Source organism: Nothobranchius furzeri, chromosome 7 (assembly GCF_043380555.1).
Source record: "Nothobranchius furzeri strain GRZ-AD chromosome 7, NfurGRZ-RIMD1, whole genome shotgun sequence".
NCBI classification, from domain to species: domain Eukaryota; kingdom Metazoa; phylum Chordata; class Actinopteri; order Cyprinodontiformes; family Nothobranchiidae; genus Nothobranchius; species Nothobranchius furzeri.
In genome coordinates this window covers 59,409,843-59,432,918 of record NC_091747.1, presented here as the reverse complement: position 1 = coordinate 59,432,918, position 23,076 = coordinate 59,409,843, and the positions used below count along the sequence as shown (strand labels likewise).

General features: G+C 39.9%; 1 protein-coding gene across 2 annotated transcripts; it reads right to left on the bottom strand.

Annotated features, from left to right (window-relative positions):
• Positions 1 to 1,557: 1,557 nt before the first annotated feature.
• Positions 1,558 to 19,675, bottom strand: phex (phosphate regulating endopeptidase homolog, X-linked). 2 transcript variants are annotated; one of them, XM_015955494.3, is made up of 22 exons: positions 19,349 to 19,675; positions 13,706 to 13,762; positions 13,451 to 13,612; positions 13,288 to 13,371; positions 12,650 to 12,876; positions 12,488 to 12,556; positions 12,161 to 12,277; positions 11,884 to 11,967; positions 10,932 to 11,074; positions 10,260 to 10,353; positions 8,304 to 8,432; positions 8,116 to 8,217; positions 7,762 to 7,839; positions 6,762 to 6,865; positions 6,608 to 6,666; positions 6,300 to 6,354; positions 4,367 to 4,434; positions 4,140 to 4,270; positions 3,991 to 4,056; positions 3,695 to 3,799; positions 1,972 to 2,048; positions 1,558 to 1,893 (listed from the first exon to the last, which is right to left on the bottom strand). In XM_015955494.3, the coding sequence occupies exons 1-22, from the start codon at positions 19,470 to 19,472 to the stop codon at positions 1,791 to 1,793; spliced, it is 2,238 nt and encodes a 745-aa protein (XP_015810980.3). In that variant the 5' UTR covers positions 19,473 to 19,675; the 3' UTR covers positions 1,558 to 1,790. The 2 variants fall into 2 exon arrangements, with proteins under 2 accessions (XP_015810980.3, XP_054607007.2); XM_054751032.2 differs by lacking the exon at positions 19,349 to 19,675 and adding an exon at positions 17,256 to 17,383.
• Between the last annotated feature and the right edge of the window lie 3,401 nt (positions 19,676 to 23,076).

Sequence of the window (23,076 nt, the reverse complement as noted above, 5' to 3'; positions counted from 1 at the left end):
ATGAAGAGGGAGTGAAGTAAGTTTCTTGTAGGGGGTGACTTGCTCTTTAAATCTACATAACTTTATTTTGAAATTTTGTTTAGCTCATTCTCAGGTAAAATAAAGCTAACAAGGGCAAACAATAATTAAATGAATACATTTAATTTGATTCTGGGAATGATTTTTGTCAATGGTTTCAAACTTTGACAAAAACAATTTAATAAGAAAGAGTTTTGAAGATGTAAAACTTCATTTTTTTATTGTTCTTAAACATTTATTCAACATATTCTGTTATATATTATTAACAAATATTTTTTAAATCCAGTTAACTCACTTTTTATGATATTTTAGTGATAGGGTTTTAGGTGTAGCTATTTGCAACTTCTCTTGCTGCTTAATTAAATGTGACAAATGACTGATTAACTGAGAACTGCATAAGATTTGTTTATTTTCAACCCAAAAATAGAACAAATAATGAAAATATCCGACAGAAACACAAACGCAAAGACAAAAAAATGATTTTGGATCCACAGTTTAACACACAACGTGTTCTCAAAATAGGACTTAACACAAAGAATCTTCCAGTGGGTTATTGTTTCAGTGTTTGTTTTAAAAAGACAGAAAATAAGATTTTTGGTCTACAGTGTTCACCAGAGTTCTAATGACTTTATTGTCATTGTGCGTCCCGGCACAACAAAGTTTTTGTTTCAGTACAACCCGTCCAAGATTTGACATACAGCACATTAAAATCACATACATAATCTGGCTGTATTGTGGGGATACAGAAGAACAGCTCAGCATACCTAAAAGCACATATTCAGACAATTATAACATAATCCACAAGTGGTGGGTGGGAGGTGCTGAGATCAGCCTCTAGGGCATCCCCCAGCCTCTGCTGCTCAGGGGTATGAAGGAGGCTCAATGAATGAGGAGAGCAGTGAGTCCATAGTGGGTTATGAATGCGGTGACTGAGACCTAGTCCACACGTAGCCGGGTTTTTTTTTAAACGAATATCCGCCCCTCCAAAAACTTGCATCCACACCACCTCGTTAAAAAAAAAAACTCTGTCCACACGTACCCGGATAAATACGTTGTTAAGGACATGCCAGACCTGTAGGCGGCAGTACTTCCCCCGTTCTTAACCTCGTCCTTCGTCTGTGGTCTTCCGCAAGGAGCAGTAATTCCGCTTGCAAAAACAAACAAGCAAAAAGCGCTTGGACAATTGATAAAGCGAGCGCAGTCGGCTAGCGTAAACACAGGTCGCACACGTGATGTCAACATTTTTTTGTCGCGGAAAGTGACGTTGCGGACCTTAAAACTCCGGTTTTGTCCGTCCACACGCAGACACCCAAAACGGAGAAAACGCAGATCTTCACTTTGGCCGGAGTTTTTAAAAAGATCCGTTTTCGTGTGAAAAAACTCCGTTTTCGTGTGGATGACAGGCCAAAACGTAGAAAAATATCTACGTCTTGGCAGATCCCCGGCTACGTGTGGACAGGGCCTTAAAATACACCTTTGCACCTGGTACACCTGAAATATACCTGCTCAGTTAAGTTTAAAATATATGCTTTTTGAGTATTTACAGCATCACAAAAGCATTTTTAAGGTTTAGAGTTTGAAGATTTTAACAAACATGTATTCCAGTAAACTGGAACAGTTTTGGTCTTCTTCCCAAACATGTCCACGGCTTGGACATAAATCCGTTTTCTTGTTCCTCCATTGTCTTTGCAATGTTATCAAGCCTTTTCAGCCTCTTCCTGCTGCTGCCTCTGGTCCAGTTTGGAAGTTTATCATCAGTCAGGAATCAGAGATCACCAAACCCGACAGGAAAGCTCTCCTCGGTTCATGACTGACGACGCGGGACACTTGAACGCTTTCTGGAACTCCTCATAATTACTCATCGCTCCGATGACTCTGCATGACGATAATAAGAAAGATCAGTTTGGAAGGATGCTGCACCTGTATTTTTTTATATTTTGTTTGCATGATGACCTGTATTTTGGTGGACTGTGAGCTCCACTCTGGATCTGTTCTCTGGCTGCCTCTGGTCTGTATGAATTACATCTAACCTGCAAGCATACATATATAAAAATATGCAATAACACAAGAACGGTCAATTAGTACATCCTTAGCACAGATTATAAACCATCTATCTATCACAACTTTTTAATGCTATCAAATTTTAGCACTGTTCTCTGCACGCCCCTCCATGTAAAAAAAACTCCCAAACCAGAGACTTGTGCCTCATTCTGCCCTGATAACCAAATAGTGCTTCTCGTGCAAAAAGTGTTCAGATCCAAAGACGTACCCTATTTGTAACCCTCCTTTTGTGTCAAATAATTAGTTATTTTTATCTTGTTTGTTTTTATCCAATCTATCTGTTTTTCTTAGGTGTAAAGTTAATTATGTGACTGTTGCTGGCTGCTGCCTCTTGGCCAGATCATCGTAAACGAGAATGGTTTCTCAATCGACTCATCTGGTTAAATAAAGGTTAAATAAAATAAAAAATAAAAATCTTTTGAAAGCCGGTTGCATTTGAATGAGAGTCAAATGAAAAGGAGAAAATCTGACTAAAGGCTCCCTTCATAGAAATGGGGCAGTCATGTCAGGGAAACTATAATTAATTTTGAGTATGCATGACCAATTAGATAAAATCTGGCAATTTTGGGGCTTTTTTTTATACAAAAAACAATACAGTCTTAGAATACAGAAGTAATTAGTAATTAAATAAATTAGTAAATAAAAATAGAGATCTAAACAATTATCTTGCAAGACACTTATGGGCCACTCCCATCTATACCGGGTCGGCCCGGGCCGGGTAGCGTAGGTTGTTTACATATCTGAGTGGCCTGGTATTTTTCCGGGCCAACCAAGGCTCATTCTCAGCCCTCTTCTCGAGGGGGTCTGCTTCAGGCCGACCAGGGCCAACACACCCACTGCTGACAGCAAATTCACACCTTCCATTAGAGCAAGCCTCTGATTGGTGGGTAGAATCAGCCCACATGGGCTTAAGACAAGGATGTGTGGAAACAACCGGGCCAGGCTGGGGCCGACTGGGGCTACCCGGCCTGGGCCGACCCGGTACAGGTGGGAATGGCACATTAGGTTCAGGTAAGTAAAATGAGCAAATAAGAGATGTATATTCTTGAATACGACTCTTTAACTCGTTCACTGCCAATGACGACCAAAGTCGTCATTTGCATTTTTTTCACTGTTTGGGCATCGGAACGAGCCCCCGCACCGTGAGAACAAACATCTCAGCTCGGAAGCCGATCTTCATCCGCATACGTCACACGTCACGTAATCAGGAAGCAGAACATCCATGTGTTGGGAGATCGTTTTGGGCCGCTGCTGTAAAGAAACAGTGAGGCGCAAACCGGAAAAGCTTCTGCCGATCACAATTCAACAACGGATTATGAAATAACGGATAACGCTCGAAACGCGCGGATTCTTCCTGATGTAAGAGGTGAGTCTCCGCTTTGTTTCGGTTGTTTTGGCGGTCTACATCATCCTAGCGCGCAACGTTCTGTCACTCTTAAAAAAAAACAGTAAAAACAGCGAGAAACGCTGGCAGTGAATGAGTTAAAAACTTACGTCTGAAATCAACATTAAGCTAAAACGCCAAGGCTTGTAAAAATCACATCTTGTCTCAAGACTGCAAATGACAGCACAGTAAAGAGAAAACAAACAGACAAATATGCACGAGTTTCCTCACGTGTGCATAGCTCAGAAAAAAGAGTTGATTGTTGTTCAGTTCGACTCCCGGCAGCAGAGGCTCCTCCACACCTCCTCTGCTCCTATCCACCCACTGCCTGTAAGCCTACACACAAATAGAGAAAAGAAACATTTTGTCACCTTGACTGCTTAACAGCATGGGTAAGACAAATTATTCTGAAGGGGGTGTGTCAAATCACAGCAGTCTGTTTTATATACAATGGGTTGAATGTCTGCTCTTAAAATGCTCTATTAGGCAGCACTTTGGCAATTATTCTTTTGAATTACAGGTCGTACCCTGAACGCTTCTCTTATTCCCCCGTTGTCTGCTATGTTTTCTGCCAGAGTCCTTTTACCGCGCACCTACAGAATACAATCATGAATCACATTCGTCTTTTCATTAACTTCAAATTCATTTCCAAAGACTGAAAAATCATTTTCCTTACATTTAGTCCTGCTTCCTCCCAGTAGTAGTCGTTGTACTGATCGATCATACACTGAGTCATCGTGTTAAAGGCTGTTACAGATGACTCGCTCCACCACTGATCCAGATTCCCATTTTTATCATATTTGCGACCTGTTCAAAGAAAACCAAGAAGGCTTGAAAACCCTGAAAAAGTACCTCTGTGTGCAAGTTAGACGCCATTTTCATTTCATTGCCATCCATTTTTACCATTGTTGTCAAAGCCGTGCGTTAGCTCGTGCCCAACTATCACCCCAATGGCACCATAACTTAAAGACCTGGGAATCAAAGAATGAGTGGTTAGCCATGACCACAGCAAGAAATATTAAAAATAGTGTCAAATTATTAAAACAACACATTATTTTAAACAAGAGCAGAAGTTAGAAGAAATCAAATGTATGAAACAAACCTTACTAATTATCTATCAATCTGGCAAAGAAACTAAATCACAGGTTAACAGTCGGATATTTTCTCCTTGTTACATCTTTCAAATAGGATTGAAAAGAAAAGGCTTGTTTAAAAGTTACAACTTAAATGGAAAATCAAATTAATATTTTGTGTTAGTTGTTTTAATAGCTAAACATTTAAAGGTTTTAAAGAATTTTACTAGCGTGTTAGCATAGGTTGAGGTGCAGTTTGTCCACAGTTATGTTGTACTGGACTTTGTGACCTCGTTCAATCAAATGAAATGTTAAATGTGTGGTTCACTCGTTTAATCAATACATTTGCGGAGGTTGTTAGTAGGAATGATTGTCTTGTAAGTCGTTCTTGGGGGGAGAATATACTGGTGCACCAATTCCAGGAAAATAGCAGGGCGTTTCTCAATGTCAAGGAACCTTGCCTTGATGTCTTGGTCCCGCCCCGGTTGCCTAGGAGATACGTCATCAGGAGCCGCCAAGACATGTTCCAATTGATTCCAATGTTCATGTTCTACCGAGGCATGTGTTCTCCGTTTGTTAGCCATTTAGCTAGCTGAGCGAAGACCCACAGGAGGTGCCTTGTAGCCTAGCCTTGGTCAAAAATTACCCACAATGCACCGCGGTATTTTCAAAAGGACGGCGGATCAGAAGCCGGCAGCTACTTCAGGGACAAATTTCAAAGAAGTTATCAGTGGTTGGTTAGATGCTTAGTAGTTGTAGCTTTGGTGGCAAGTAACTTGCCTATATTTTTAATTTAATAAACATATACACAAAATAAAAAGTAAAAGGCTCGTTATATATTTATAGTGAAACTAATACATCTAAAATATAACATTATCTCCCGTGTCACGTGACGTTACGTGACCACCGTGGAAGCCGCGGTCACGTGATGCAAGTCTGTTCCATTTAACCATTTTCTTTGACCAAGGAAGGACAGTGTCCTCGTAAGCAAGGCGCCTGAACTTGCAAGACATCGCCTCGCAAGGGTGACCCAAGTCGGTGCTGAGCTTCAGATGGCAGATTTTGGAGTCCTATTTCCTGAAATATGGACATCTCGCCGATTGGATAACAGCAATGCAATTCTACTACTGACTTGCAACATTGATGTTTTATCTCCACAAGAAAAGCCTGGAGGAGCACCTACCGTGTGGTGAATTTACTAATGCTAAAGATTAGCTTTTACTAGCCGAGACATTTTCTGCTGTTTCCAACAACAGCCTTCCCTATCACGAGTCAAGATGGGTGAGTCCATGAATAAATGACAGTGTGACATAGATCTGTCAGGATTTTCTAATCCTAATGTTTCACCCTCTGTTTTCTATCAAAAGCTAATGCAGGAGATAGGTGTAGGAGACATGTTCAGCCTGCGTGAAAAACCTTTAAAGTTGTTTTACAGGTTCACCCTATAAACAAATGCAGCAAAATACGAAGGTTTATCACACCAACTTTTGTTAAACACTCAAAACAAATGAATGAATGCTGCTGAAAACTAGTTTATTTGTATAAATATGCAAAAACAAGTTTTTTAAAACAGCAACTTTACAACTGTGATACTACCATTGCTGTATGGTAGTTTCAGGCTTCGTGGAGTTAACTCTGAAATTCTACCCTCTGAACATGTCGAGTTTCTCATGTGAGAAAATTCTAGCTGTTACCTCTGCTGGGTAAACCATGAAGAGGCATTTCTTTGGTCTGTTAGTGGAGCATGACACATTTCATCTCACCTTGGATACTCTCTTCCCCAGAAGAAGGGTTTTTGTAGCTCTCCAGCCGGGAATCCTAGAAAATTGGTTCAAAATGGATTTAATGTGTGGTTCTGCTCAGTTGGGAGGACATGAAACATGAAAAAACATTCATCACTAACCCTCTCAGGCTCAAAATAAGTTTTGATAAAAGGATGAACATCTAAGTCCTTCAGGGGTACTTCTGAGTTAAAAAATGCTCATGAAATACGTATGCGGAGTAACCAGGTAGGTAGGTTTTAACGCCTGGCTCCAGAGGGTTAAACTCCAAAAATAAGTATTTTACTTACTGATTTGATTTGTGGATGAACTGTAGAATGCGTTCACAGTTGTAGGGTTGGTAAACCACCTGAAAACACACACACACACACACACACACACACACACACACACACTGTAAGTATAAATGTGAAACAAAGACTCACACACCTAGTAGTCACTCACTCTGTCCGTGGAACGCTCTTTCGAAGCCAGGAGATATCCGACTGGGCGATGAACTTCAGAGTCTGCATCACATTACCGTAGTAATCCTTTTCACTAAATTCTAACTGGAACACACAGATACACAATGCTTGTTATTCCCAGTGAAATCAAAGCAAAAAATAAATAAAATTAAAAAAGCACTGGTTTAGTTTCTCCTTAAGCCAGTATCTTACTGGTTTACAATGGTTGGTGAAAAACTGGGAATGGCTTAAAATCCCAAGACCTTCCCCTTGTGTCACCGGAATTTTTAAACCTGTAACAAAAGCCTGCGTTTCCTTCTAAATTCACCATAGAGTCATCAAAGACGACTAGAACGCGTCTCGGACTCTTCTCAAATGTGTTTGTGACCAAACTGCAAACAAAATGAGATACAACTGAAACTGATTGAGCCAAGGGCAACAAGAACATTTGCACAACTGTCACCATTTGTTTGCAAATAATCTTTAATAGAGCACTCACAAAATATTCTTAAATGAAAATTAAATGTTTTTATAGGACATTTATGGGACAAGACTTTCCCCCTTTACATAAAACCATTCTTATTAAAAGGGGGAGGTGGAAAAAAGCTGTATTTGGAGTCGTCCTCATTAATATTCATGATCTCATCTCATCTCTTATTGGCTAACAGCAATGCGACCCTTCTGCTGCCTCCCTTAACCTCTGCCTTAAGGTATCTGTTCCCCTTAACTCAAGCTTAATTCCAGCTGAAAAGAAATTTTTTTTTGGAAATGTGTCTCCAGCTAGTCTCCAACATTTATTACATTTAATGCAATCTGAGTCAGAAGCAAAGCAAATTTTATTGATTGTAAAAAATATATATATTTAAATCCCTTAAATATTTACAATAGTTATGAACTCTTTGGTTCTATCCACTTTCACGAAAAGCGTCGAGAGCTAAAGCTTCACGTGAAATAAATCAGCAGTATCAATTTTCCCGGCTATCGTAATAAATCATACAAACCGTTCTCAAATCTTCATTCAGGTAGGTATCGTTTAGAATAAACTCTGGGTATCCAACCTTAGGCAGGACAGCGTGAGCCTTGAGGGAATAAAAGATAAAAAAAAAAAATCTGTTGAGTTACAAATAGATGTGTCCAAATGAGTGTGTGACAAATTAAAACATTTTAACACTAATAAAAGCATGCAGAGGAATTTGCAGAACACAAACAGTGCCAACAATGACGCTGCATGATTTAAATTTTTAAAACTGGAACTAGCATCCAGATACGATAATGTTTGACTGAAAAACCACGACAGCTCCCAGTTAAGTAGGCCGAGTATGTTTCTCGTTTATTATGAAACCAGTTGTTTTTACCTTTTCTATGGCTCTCTTTTTCGTTTGTTGGTCCATCCAATCATTTTCTTTCTCCAGCATGTCGATGAACGCCCACCGAACTCCATCAATTAGCTCCTCCATCTGATATTCCAAACGATTTAATGAACAAAACTAAATATTAAATGTATTCATTCACTTATATGAAGAGCATTTCCAAGCATACACACCATGTGCTTCTTGTCTTCCTGGAAGTGTGTGTCAACAAAAAGGCGCCCAGTGGCATAAACGAGCGAGTTTTCAACGTAGTTAACACATTTATCCCAGCGTGGGGTCAAGGAGGTGGTTCCGGTGGTGACCTGATAGAAAGCAGCAGTTACAGATAAAAATAAATGAAAATCTTACTTGATTAAAGTCTCAGCCTCAAGGTGTGTGAGCTATGAGTCAGAAAATGAGTCCTAATGGGCTTTTAATGTGAATGGAGGCAGATATGTTCATAATTTATATGTTTGAATTAGTAACTGGACTGTTATAATGAATGGAAACAAAAAAAAAAATCACAATAATGAATGCCAGAAAAATGATAAAAATGCTAAACAAAAACTCTTTAATTCTTAAATTAACAGAACTATATATATACACACACTAGGGGTTGTACGAACTAGTCGACTAGTCGACTTCACGGCTCTGTAGTGACTTTTTATGCCTGTCATCAACTAGTCGCTGTCACGTGATAATGACTGACAAGATGCAGTCCTCGGAAAAGACAGCAGGTGATGAGCCCCTGCGCGTCTGGATCGAGGCGGAGGCAACGCGCTGCGCGGTACTGACACCGGCGGTAAAACGGACATTTAACCAAACTGTGACCTTTTCCCTCTTACAATTTAACCTTCCCCTCACCCCCATCCTAATCTTAACCAGTTTGTGCATGCAAAGCTCTGATCGTTGACGTGCGCTCCAGACATTGCGTCCTGCGCACCGCCAAATCAGGTGTCACCACCTCAAAAACAAATTAAACACGCGATCGTTCATGTCGGCTCATTTCCTTTCATGTTTTCTGTCTGTTATTTGTGCCTGATGTGTTTCGCTGCTGCGGAGCGAACCTCTTAACCTGTTTTGTTCTCCGGTGATGCACCCCCAAGATTCCACTATCTCCACTCCGCTCCGCTCCGGCATGAACTCCGCAGCAAAAACGGTCCCGTTGTAGTCGGCCGGCGAGCAGCGGCACTCCGCTGTTTTTGCGGTCGGTAGATTTTTTTAGAACTGCAGTTCAAAGGTAACTCATAAGGTGAATATATATGAACGCAGGTAGCAGTTTTTCTTTAGGATTGAGAGGAGATGCAGGAAGATAATAAACAGACAGGACAGAAAAATAGTCAAATAAAAACAAGTTAGTTTTTGTACCTGGTGGATGCAACAAACAGACACCACTGAAGGTAATCAGAAGTGAGGAACAGAAAATGAAATAATTGTTTTAATGTTTAGCGCAGCAGGAAAGGCTGCAGGCGCATCAGTGAGTTTGCGGCTGCTGCGCAGGGGGAGGGGGGAGAGGCCTGAAGTAGGATGCAGAAACTACCGTTATTAAAAGAGATGTGTTAACTTAGAAAATGTGGGTGCAATTTTAATTGTCAAAAACTCCAGCGAACCTACCGACCGACCCCCCGACCCCCCCCGCTTCCGGCGTATGACGTCATCAACGACTAGTCGAAGTCGACTCGACTTTCATTACTTGACTGTCGACTTTAAAAAAAATAAAGTCGTGCAGGCCCTAACACACACACACACACACACACACACACAGACACACAGACACACACCTGTTGGTGTGGTCTAATGTTGCATTGGGTTAAATATTTCTTCTCATTATCAAGAATTAGGCATTAATAATTTTAAGTAACCATTTACTTGAAATGCAAATTAAAGTTGCAATAAAACAAACCTCTAAATGTTGATATTATATACAGTATATATATAAATTTTTTTAATTAATTTTTTTATTTTTTGTCAGAAAAGAACATAAAGGTGAGGTTTAAATCTGTCTAGTCTAACAATCCACATCCTAAACTTAAAAATCGACAGAAAATATAAACATTTCATGTGTTTCTTCTGTAACTTTTAGGAAGTAGAATCTTTTTAAAGGTAGTGATTCCAACGCTGAAGTTGAGAGACGTGGTGAGAGAACCAACCCGAGCAAAGTCCAGGTATCTGTAGAGGAAGCGTCGACTCAGAGTGGTGATTCTAGAAAAGACTGTCCTCCATTGGACATAGTTAGCTACTGTCCTAGAGAGACAACAACATTAATTCATTAATTTATTGATTTATACACAATAAATTATTTTAAGAAAGCAGGTCCTGATAAAGCTTGTGTGTGTGTGAATGTGAACTTGTAAAACTTACTTTGTGGGGACTGCTAATAAAATCTGTACAGGTGAGGACATTTTGAAAATAAGGACTTTGTTTGATAATGAGATGGAAAAAATATATATTTATTAATTTTAAATGAAAATGATTTCTGCTTGGATGAATAGATTATAAACTGATGAAAAAAATATTTTTTACTTTTTACCTCTTATTTCGATGATGTCACTACAAGTTAACTATGAACAATTATTACAGACTTTTTGCATTTAATGCCTTTATCCTTCTCAGGCAAAATTTTGCATTTTCCCCAACTGTAACTTATCAGGAATTTGAAAAATAAAATGTTAAATATGCTAAATGAAAAGGTCATAGGTCAAAATATCAGTCTATCAAGGCATAAAACATCAAATGAACAATTTAAAAGTCACAAAGATAGTTGCATTAACATGGCTGAGCATTAAAACGTGTTCACAATAATCCTCTTATCATTCTAATACCTGGGGTCAGTAGAGTTAATGAGTTTCACAAGATCTTTGAAGTACTTAGGAGTTCTGACGATGACGGACTCGGAGGAGGAAATGAGCCGAGTGGAATCATCCTTAGACTCCACCACAGCTTTAACGAACCCGAGCCAGTCAAACTACAAATAAAACGGAAACACATAAACATTTTTGACTTCTAAAACCTGGAAACATCAAAATGTGTAACTAAATTTAAAACATGATGTGTCACATACTGTAAAAAAAAGTTAATCAAATTTAAGTCACTTTACGTTTTAAGTTGTTTTGTTAAGCATTCAAAGTGACGTGTGTAATTCCCATGGCGATAGGGGGCAGTACATACCTACATTTTTTCAAGCACGTGGTATTTTTGTGTTCGAGTAAGATCTTACCAACAGATGGCAATTAGGGTCTAAACTCCCTGTGAGCGCAATTTTTGAACAAGTACTTTGTCAGATCATTCAATCTCCAGGAAAACGACAAGAACATCAGGCTCCCTTTCATCACTAGCAACGAGCGAAGAGGTAAATGAGTAAAACGTTTATGAATGGTGAAAATTTTGAAACCACTTGTTGCAAATCAGTAAATGTGTTTTGTCCTCACAGGCTCACGAAGAAGGAAATATGGGGTTGCACAGAGACTCCCATGCTCCCACGTTTTTAGACACGATTTTTATGGTTATTTGTTACGGGGCCGCCAATATTTTTCAACAACTGGGCATCATTTATTTCATTTTCAACAACATTTTGATGAATTTTTCCAAAGAATAATGCTAAAACTACACTTTGTCTCATTAAAATTCAATATTTACTTTTTCACTTTTGTCTTAGGAGTAGGACTATAATGTGAGGTAGGAAGGAGTCATTTATCCATCTACATAATTAATGGGTTTAATTTCCTTCTCGTCTTGTGGAGATTTTGTTTGAGGAATCGTGGGTATTTTAGATACCTGTGGTATGGAGCGCTGCAGACGAGAGAGTGTGTATTTGTTGTACATGTTTTCACTGGTGCGGTTTTCATATGGAATCAGGATCTGCAGACATGATGAAAAAGGTCACAAATACACAAAGAAATGTACATCCATTATTTACACTGCCAGAAAACCTGATGGATCAACATTTTATTTCACAGTTAAGATCTCTGTGCTATTAGCTTGTGTGCTGCACAGGCCCAGTGAACATTTCTGTGCATGAGCAGAAGAGATCTATTTGAGATGACGTATTTACCTGAGCCACTTTGGTCTCGAAGGCGAGAGCTTTCTCCATCTGAGCCTGAGCTGCTTTCTCTGAGGCACCCAGCATTACGGCAACATCCACCATCAGACTCAGCAAGGCAGCACGGTTCTGGACAGAAGACAACGGCTTTTTGATTAAGACTGCAGCTTTTGTTCTAAACCCAAGAAAGAATACGGCCAGAGGCCAAAACATAATTTTCTGTGGTAAGTCATTAAAAGTAAAAAGAATAAACAAAAAGAAAAATGATCACTGGAATGATGCATTTGTTTTATTTATTTATTTTTTAATATAACTGGGCTTGAAGAGTAGGAAACTCACTGCCAGAGCTGAGGAAGTGTTTGTGGTGTAATCCTCCCTGGAAGGCAGAGACAAGGAAGCCTGGTCGAGCTACAGAAACAAATAGATGAAATTTTTTTTTTGTGGCTTTCCGGGCTGCTTCAAAATGTTTTAATTCCCTAATAGGTTTCTGACATGTCTGACCTTGATGATGTAGAGGGAAGAGTCTTTGTCATCAGGGGAGATGTACAGGCGGATCAGGACGCTCTTACTGTGCTGGTTCCTCATCTCTGCCAGGGTCTTAAGGAGACTCCACTGACTCTGGGACCACTGGTACTCCCCACCCAGCCCATCCCCCACCACGGGCCAACGGAACTCAGGTTGCCTCAGCGCTTTCAGCATGGGTTTGGCATCCAGCTGCTCCAGCATGGCTTTGTAAACAAATTAATCACTAATGAAAATATGTTACTGAAATTAAGCTCAACTTTGGTCTCGTAGTGGCTCAGACATCACATAAACTAAAGAAATCATCAGATGATGCAAGACTAAGTGAGATGATGCATGTTCATTTCAGTTTTATCCTAAAACTCCATCATTTCTGCATTTAAGCCAGAGCGCCTCTTGGACTCTTCAGGGGTTCAGCATGGGTGATCTTTGGATATAAATAAATATATATATATATATACATACATACATACATACATACATATATACACACATGTATATATATGGACACATTTTAAATTTTGGGTTAAAAATAATTTTAATAAAGGTGAAACAGAGATTTGGGTTTAGAGACGCTTGAGAGATAAAGGGTTCCCCATAAGTCCACTGTGACTTACTTTCATTCATACAGGAGCGGTAGAGGATCTTAGCTTTGGTCACAGCCTGCAGTTCGTCAGCATCTGAAGGAGCCTCTAATAACTCTAGAAAGATAAAATGTCAAATATTGTAACTGTGATAGATGAACTCAAGCATGTGTGGAAAAGTAATGAGCAATTGCACCTTTGAGTCTTAAGTCCACATGCTGACGCAGCCAGGGGTAGATCCCGTGGGAGGACGAGTCTTCAGGAATCGGGTTCTCCTTTAACCAACCTCCACAGGAGAACGTGTAGAAATCCTGGCACGGGTCGACAGATCGATCCATCTTGCTCAAAATGGACCCAGCTGCAGCGACAAGAAAAATGGTCTAATGACTAAAATAGTTTCTAATCAAGCCAAAGGAAGGAATGCTCTCGAGTGTTTTCAGTTCTTTCTCACCTGCTTCAATGCATTCTGGAGTTAGACAGAACTCCTCTTGACTGGATTTTTGAGAGACTGAAAGAAAGAAAAACATTTAGGACTGAAGTGGAAACTTTCACAAAGAAAATTATTATATATAGAGTTTGCCATTGTGCAAGAGCAGCACAAAACTGGACTAACTGTTACTGAGATGGGACAAGACTGCACTTCTTTCATACTGAAATCTATAACTATGTGATTAAAGCCTATGTGTTGAAGTATAAACACAAACATTTTGCAAACATGTATTTATCAGATGCTACTCGCTAAATTTTTACCACTTTGCACAACCTTTGTATTAAAACTTCAATATAGTCTGGTTTAGAAAAATTACATGAAATAAAATTGAGCAGATTTGCACAATATTTAGGTATCTGTGACAACATTCAGTAGCTCATAGGACTGAAAAACTAAGAAAACAAATACATTGTCTATGATCTTCAATGTCAGAGGCTTGTTACTGAAAACAGAGGGGTTCTGGTGAAGCTAGAGTGCATTCAGCTGAATAAAGACACGTCCTGTACTCAAAGAAACCCCCTTCTGAGTGTCTCTATAAACACGACAGAAAAGAGGTTGTGGGTACTAGCATGTACGGTACAGAGTCTAAGAATCAGCTTCTAAAACACGGAGCAGAGAAAAACACACTTGTGGTACACAGGAGTTTCATCGAACAGAAAGCATTAGCCAAATAGATGATTGATCAACAGTACAAATGATTATGCAAATGTGTTTTTACACCATTCCTAGTGAGACAGGTTATAAAAACATGGAAAACAATCCAGATTGATGTCAAAAAGTAGAAGTTCCATCCAATGTTCCCAAAGGTCAAACCAAGACATGCTCAAAGAAACCCACTGTAACATGTTTCGTCTTCTCTCAACAATAATTACTTGTTTCAAATGGCTGTGAATAGAAATATCTATTTTTCTAAATAACTAAAAAAGAAGAAAACAAACTTGGCCTTTGAGATCTGATAACTTGGGCTTGTATTCAGGACAAAGGTAGACCACAAACTCCTCCAACATATCCAAGAGTCAAACATGAAGTTGTCCGTTTTTAAAACGTCTCAGTTGTGAGGTTCATTTGGAGCCAAATGAAAGTTGGTCAAACTCGACTCAAAGTGCAGTTTATACAACTGGAGAGTTCTCATGCTGAATAAACACTTTCAAACCCTGAGGAAGGGGATTATGCAGTTTTCGGCCATGCGCTGTGAACACACGTTATTTCAAACTGAATATCTTTACCGATTGATCTACTTTAACTTGCTTGGTTAAAATGTAAAAATATATCAGGTTTTTCTCTTCCGCTCAGCTATTAGTTATAATTACTCCTCATGTTTGTAATAAGGGCAAGAAAAACAGTCAAAAAAAGACCCACCCATTGTTTATTTTACTAGCTGTGCAACCGCAGAGTTACCAGCTCATGTCGATTCCTAGAAGGTGAGACTCCTCCCCAACCTCTGGTCAGAAACTACTTTTATGTGGCAAACTGAGACTACGCAAAGCCACAAAGGGAGTACACATATTTAAAATCCAAATCCCAACCGTTGACGGACAAGAGGACCAGTACTTAGCTGCATCATCAATGTCTGACCTCAGGGGTTCATCGCTCTTGTGTTCTGACTGGGGCCGATTATGCAAGGCTTTTATTTCATGCTGTGGCGACGTTTGCAGCAAATGCGTGTACTCATAGCTGCTTCATTACATTTTCCTCTTAAACCAAAATCAAACACACGTGGAGACAAAACTCAAATGAAAGAGTTTCCTTAAATCATTAAATCAAAGCAACCACTTAGAATTCCTGTCTCTCCATTCCAATGGCTGAAGACTGGAGGAGGGTTTCCATGACAGCGGGTATTTGAAACTGCATGCATAGGCGCAGAACATGATTACACTTCAGTGCCGCCACAAGAATGTCGACTTCCCTCAGCACTATACAAAAAAAATAAAAAAAGAACAATAGTTTTCCCGCCCTAGATAAGCCACTCCTGTTATGATCAGCCTCACAAACACAGGGCCAGGACTATTGACATTGTTTTCATGTTCTTCTGACAACTGTCTCCTGTAAGTGTTGTAAATATTTCCAGTCTTGTGAAATGGAATTATTTCTAATAGAAGGGGAAAGCCCATTAAGACCAGCTCGCCACAAGGACCTCCAAAAGGGGAAGTTAGTCAGTCTGGTTTTGTTCCGATGTTTAAAATATGTATGCACTGACACCACTACAGGTCACAGAGAAGTATGCTTGGTGTGGGTAAACTAGAAGCATCATCAGAAGACAACAAAACCATCATTTTGACCCTTTCACTTCTTGCACAGAATGTTTCCAATTAATTTGTACCATAAAGTGACTTCTAGAGTCAGAGTTTAACCAAGTCAATGCAGAGTAGAAAAAAAAGACATCAGTGTTAAACAAGCATCTGTTGCTACCCATCAATCTAGAAAGGCTTATGAGGCCATTTATAAACAATTTGAAGCCCATCATTTATCTTTGATGGAGCCTACACACGGATAAGATAGCATAGGGCCCTGGCAAATGAAGAGACCCAACAGCCACACAGGTTTTTTATGTATATTTTTGTTGTTTCTACAAAAACAAATGAAGGGAATGTCAAATATAAGAGCAAAAAACAAACTCTTGGTGTTGACCGATGAAGGGGAACTTTAACTTTTTGTCACATTAAACCACAAATATTCCAATTCCATGTTGTCGTTCTTTTATAAAACACAGAAACGGTTTTGTTACCTGTTATTGACGCTACAGTTTCGCCGACGGCTGCCGGCTTCTTCAGGCTGACGCTGATCAAGAAGAAGAAGCCGGCAGCCGTCGGCGAAACTGTAGCGTCAATAACAGGTAACAAAACCGTTTCTGTGTTTTATAAAAGAACGGCAACATGGAATTAGAAATAACGCACAGCAAGAACACACCTAAGATGCACAAATATTCCAGCCAGTGTTGTATGGGAGTCATGCCAGTCCAAATACTTGCACGTTTTTTCTCTACGTTTTTTGGTGTGTAGTGAACAACATGGTTTCGTCCAAGATGAGGACAAAGTTGTCCAATCACTGCTGGTCTTCCCAAAGGCTTTCTCTCAGTTGAACCATCTACTTGTCCTCAGTATAAATATGTTTTTGCTCTAGTTGAGCAACTTGGCTCATAAATCTGTGATTATGGCTAATGCATTTGGGGTTACAGGGCAGATTAAGATGTCGTATTGTTCAAATGTTTGCGTTTCGGCGGTCTACATAAAAATTTTGATGTTTCAAGATTTTCTTTACCGTAACAGTCATCGTCAAAAGATCCTATTTATGTTGATGATTTGGGCTTGTTTTGCCATTGGACCTGGGTAATCTTTAAACTGACCATAAACTCCACTATATACCAGTGTGTTTGAGTAAAATGTAATACCGTCTGTCTGATACGTGGATCTTATCCAAACTGGGTCTTACAGCAGAACAATGATCCCAAACACAGCAGCAAATCTACATGATGCAACAACTCTGTGAAAGTTCAAACATCTCCACAACTTACACCTCTGGAGGGCCGTGACAAAGAAGTGATTGTAAAACTCAGTGGACTGCAGCAAGTCTGTAGAAATCCGTTAGGCTGGAGTCCTCCATTATTCATGTAGAAATTCATCTATGAGCATTCAGGTTCTGCATTTAGTATTCGGTTAAATAAGGACAAAGTGTAACATGTCATGTTTATCTTAAAAGGAGAAGTTAAACCTTAAACTTGACATTAAATTCGTTTTGTAATGAACCTGCAGGGCTGTACAAATGCATTAGTCCCCTTAAAGATTTACATTCAAGGATTTAAGGCAGCAAATATGGCTTTGGTACCATCGAGTGGAGTGGTCTGGGTCGAAGCCCGGAATGAGGTGGCGATTTCAGGAGAGTGTTTGATTGCCAGTTAGACTTTCACTTGGCAGGAAGAGATAAACCTAAAGGCGTACCATCCTGTATGTGGCTATCACGGACGATAGTGAGGGATGTGAGTAGTTTTGAAGCAAACCAAACCTTGCTACTACTTACTGGCATCCTCTCACGTCCATGTGTAAATAACAATACCAATGACAGCACTCTGGCTTACTTTGCTTGTTGCAAACAGTGACGTTTTTCTGTTGCTCGACCAATGGACTGTGATGTGTGACACTGGCTGCACTGCTCCATTGTCCTTTGGACCTACAACTGAAACAGGCCCATGCATGGCAGGTTGGTTGTTTGGCTCGCTTTCACAACAGAAACAGATCAATGGACCCAAAGCTTAATTGACCCCTAATCCTAATGGAGAGTTTTCCAGTATGAATGGCCTGTTTAGAGTTAAAGTTATAAGTTCTCTTTCTGGATTTTCTGGTAGACAGCAGGATTCATAGTTCCATCAGTTATAGCAAGTGATCCAGGTACTGAAGCAGCAAAGCAGCCCTAGACCATCCCAACTCTACAACCACCATGCTTGACTGTTGGTAAGTTTCTGCAAAATGCAGAATGTTTTCTCTGAAGTCTTGAAGATCATCAAGAATGTCTCTTTTATTTGAGGTGAATGTACCAGCCTTTGTAGCAAGGTATTTAAAAGTTGCTTTAGGTTATTTTTTGTTGTTGAATTTCCTTTGAGCGGGGAATGACGTATTGCTTTTTTTTTAGATCTTTTGGCCTAGTTCGTGCTATCAGGTATGTTCTGTTAAAGGGATTATGTATTGTAGAGGTTTGGTAATAATCAGGTCTGAGTTTAGCTCATGAAACAAATAATGGTAAATGGTAAATGGCCTGTATTTGATATAGCGCCTTCTAGAGTCCTGGAACCCCCCAAGGCACTTTACAACACAACCAGTCATTCACCCGTTCACACACACCTTCACACACTGGTGGGATGAGCTACAATGTAGCCACAGCTGACCTGGGCCGCACTGACAGAGGTGAGGCTGCCAAGCACTGGCGCCACCAGTCCCTCCGACCACCACCAGCAGGCAAGGTGGGTTAAGTGTCTTGCCCAAGGACACGACGACAGTGACAGACTGAGCGGGGCTCGAACCTGCAACCTTCTGATTACGGGGCGAGCACTTAACTCCTGTGCCACCGTCACAGTGGTTAATTAAGCTTAATTCATGATTGAACACTGAAGGCACAACATTTTACCATAGGCCAGGTTGGTTTGAATAACATCTTCCTCCTGATAAATGAGCATGAAAAACAATGAGCAAACATTTTTGTGTGATTAAAAAGTAACAACAGGATACACCTGTACACCATGTAAATAAATAATTATATTTAACTATGTTAAAATGTTAAATTTAATGCATTGTCACCTATTATATAAATTAACCCTTCAATCTACTATACACACATACAAAAAACTGCAAATCAGCTAGCAACTCAATACACATTTCCCTTTAACTCCTCTTGTGCCTGAAGGGCAGCATGTGAAACTTGACATGATCCAAAAATAGTCACCCGATGGCTCTAAACAAGGTTCCCACCAGCGTGGTTATGGGTTATTACAGTATTCAAGCGCTACAATTTGAGGACAGAGTTTGTTCTGTTGCATATGTTAAATTCCAAAGAAATTATGATGTAGGAAAAGGGTTAAATGGGTGTGTGTGTGTGTGTGTGTGTGTGTGTACTTACCCAGTATGAGAGCAAGCAGAAGGGCTGCACAGAGACACACACACATGACCAGTGCTATCTTGTAGAGACGATTACCGCCCCTCTCTGGTTTAACCCCCCCACCTCCTAAATGCTCCAGCTCCATTGTTTAATATGTCAAAAAAATTAAAATATAAATACTCTGAAACACACACAGCCTAAAAAGAAAAAAGTATAAAACACAGAAATAATAAAACAAAACTCAATTAGAAAAAATATGTAAAAAATAAAAATAAAATAAAATCTTTTTGAAATTGAAACTTCACCCCCCCACAGGGTTTGCTTTCCATTAACCTCCAGAAATCCTAACCTGCATCACTGAAATCTGTCAACAACATGAGAAGTTTCTCCAACTTCACTCTGCTCATCTCACTGTTCCTCCCTCCATCCCCAAAATCTCCTCCTCTCCCCTGACACTCCTCCTTTCCTGTCCCAGTCCCAGCTGGAAACAGGGACACGACTCCTCCCATTGAGATCAACTGGGTCATTTATTATCCCCGACTCAAACCAGAACCTTATCAGCTCCTGCCTGTAAATCATTACCCACTGCTCTTCTTGTTAATGACTAAAGCATAAATGTGAAACGTACTTAACCTGATGTACAGAACAATGGGCGCTCTGCAAAATCTTTATCAGATCAGCCGGTTACCGGGCCAGAACAAAGCTGGGCTCACGTGCACCGGAGCCTGATTACAGTAGATTCATCTGACGTTAAAACTGTGACACCAAAGCTGCTGACTGGCCCTCAACTCTATTCAGTCTCTGCGGTAAGATTTGCTTTCTGCACGTGCTCATTAGGGTTTGGGGCGTCAGCCAAAATCTCCTTATATAGACATAACTTCCTGTGTTGTCTAAAACACTCATCAAGCAGAAACCGCGATGCCATTGTTCTCCATTGTGACCCACAATCACTCGTGTCCTGTTTCTAACTTATTGTGCAAAATGTCAGACGGGTTCCAGCTCCCGAGTTCTGACGGCCTCTTGCTCCTCTCTGAGCTCTAAACGTTATCTCTAAGGCCTCGGAGCAGCATTGCACCACTGGTTGGCTTTTTAATTGTCCATCAGTGAGTTTTACTGTCAGTTCCTCCTCATCACAGTAACGAGCTTAAAGAGCAAGTCACTCCAAACCAACATTTTTTCCTGATAAACTATATAAATGAGTGTCTGATCGTGCTGTAGACACGTGCAGTCAATAATTCGGCACTTTAGACCATCTTAGTTAAAAATTTAATCTTCTCCCTAAAGCTGTCAGTGTTGCACCGTTGTCAGGTAAAAACTCAGCACTGCATTTGAATTTAAATCTGCCGTCGCTATTGGCTAAGAGGTACACTATGATGTTATATGGTACATTATGATGTAACAATGTCATGAGTGTGTGTATTTGTTAGTGGCTCCGCCCTCTCGGTCTGCTAGGCAACAGCATTTGTTGCATTTTTCAAACAGGAAGTGGGAGTTGAGTAAAAATCTGGTAGGGGGTGACTTGCTCTTTAAGGATGCCAGTTCAATACTCAACATGGTAGATACAACTTCCACATGCTACAGCTCTATACACTGTAAGAAATGAATGTTGAATTTACTTAACCACTAAACCTAGCTGATTACATGTAACGAGTAATACACATTTACTTTTAACATAGCAACATATTTTACTCTTTACATCTAATCAACTAGGTTTAGTGGACCGTGGTTAAGTAAATTCAACATTTCATTTCTTACAGTGTAGGGGTGATCTGATTGTCTTCATTCAAAAATTTGCTTTTTACTCCATTCAACAATGTTTAACTCTTCAAAGTTTGAAATATAGACAAAAATAATAAATTAATCTGAACTTTATAGGACTGTTTGGATGAACATATAACCATAGAAACATTACTTGGTGTGTGTGTGTGTTCTGTCTTCTCGATCACCAGTGAGTCGTGGTGGATGGCTGCTTATACCGAGCCAGGATCCTCTGGAGGTTTCTTCCTGTTAAAAGGGAATTTTCCTCTCCACTGTCGCTGCATGCTTGCTTAGTATGAGGATTGTTGTAGTCACTGAGGCAATGAACTGGGTTCCTTATATAGGAAACTTTTTTCTGATTGGCTTAATGAACTGACCTGTATTGGAATGTTTACTATGTGAAGTGCCTTGAGACGACTCGTCGTGATTTTGGAGTTTTGAAAAAACTTTAAATGAAGGTACAAATCCTGATATTCCATCTGAACGCCCTCTGGTGGAGGATCTGCGAGTGGTGCTGACCAATTTTACTTTTATTACCATTAAAATGTTATGGAATTGCATAATACAATAAAAAATATTTTTAATTGACATGAGAAAAGTAACAGTTCAGTTTAAAAATGTGGTTTTATTATGATCATTTCATGTTTCAGGCTTTAAAGGGTTAATAGTGATTTGCTAATTGTAGCATTTCAATACTCAAGAAGTACAAAAATTAAAAAAAAAAACTGTTCAAAGAAAGTAAAATTAGGGTCTGTTTCTGAACATCGACCTGTCGGCCAGAACATGCACCTTTTATTTTTTTTTACCTCCTCCCTCCATCATCCTCCCATGTCTGTTTCTCGTCCCTCCAGGCTGTTATTAGTGCAAGATAAGCAACAGAACAACACATGTGAGGACACATGAGCAATCTGTTTGCTAAAAATGGAAAAGAGGGAGAAAAATGCTCTGCTTTTAAAGAATCTTATCTCTAAACCAAGCTAAACACAAGTCCGGTGAATCAGGCCTGGTTCTATCCGCCTACACTAAAATAATTAACACACTATGACGTTCAGAATCCCAGAGAGCCAGCAGACAAAGGTGTCTACTTTACTTTGGTAAGTACCTCTATTGCTGGGCTAAAGGCCTCTCAGTATTTACTTGTCTTCGGGGAACACCCTTCCAAATTACAAGGTGTCATATCTCAGGAAGTCTAATCACTGCTATGTACTCCTTCATAACGCTTAAACAACGCTGCGGTTTGGAGCGCTCCTAAAAGCGTAGCCCCGTGTGCCGAGTCTGGGGAAAATGACCTGATGGAGGTGAATCGAGTGTAAAATTAGAAAGGTGTGCTGCAATTTTTCCTAGAGAAGCATCAGACTCGAGCAAACCACAGCAATCACGACTCCCACTTGGAAAACAACAGTCTGGTAGTGTTGTAACGGTCTGTCATCTCTGGAATAGGAGCTGTCCCATTTAATGGTGTCTTGAGAATTTTAAATAAGGAGTAGAACTATAAAATTAAATTAAGAACAGGAAAATACCAATGTGTACTGGATTAAGCAACTTGAGACCATACTTAATTAAAAAAAAATTTATTCCACAATTTTGACAACTTTTACAAGCAGACTGCAGACAGCGGGAGGTCAGGTGAAGAAGGAAGAACTTCCAGAAGAAAGTGAGCACAGAAGGTTATTTTCCTGCAGTGATGCCTGGAGGAGACAGACCTTTGGTTTAGCCCAACAACACCTACCTATTAACAAGCTGAGATGGACTCGGTACCTTCAGCCTATCAGGTAAGTCACGTGTTTGGTTAAAGATGAATAATGGATAGTGCAATTTCTCCCAACAGTGATGTGACATCAGAGTTTCCCTTACATAGGCGTAGCCGTGGTGGGCCGCCATGCCTACAAGATCCCAAGTTTTATTTTTCATTTTATTTTTTTGTGCTGTTTCCCGAAGAAGCAGCGGGAACTACTATGTTGTTGCTTGTGATCACAGCCGGCGGGCAGCAA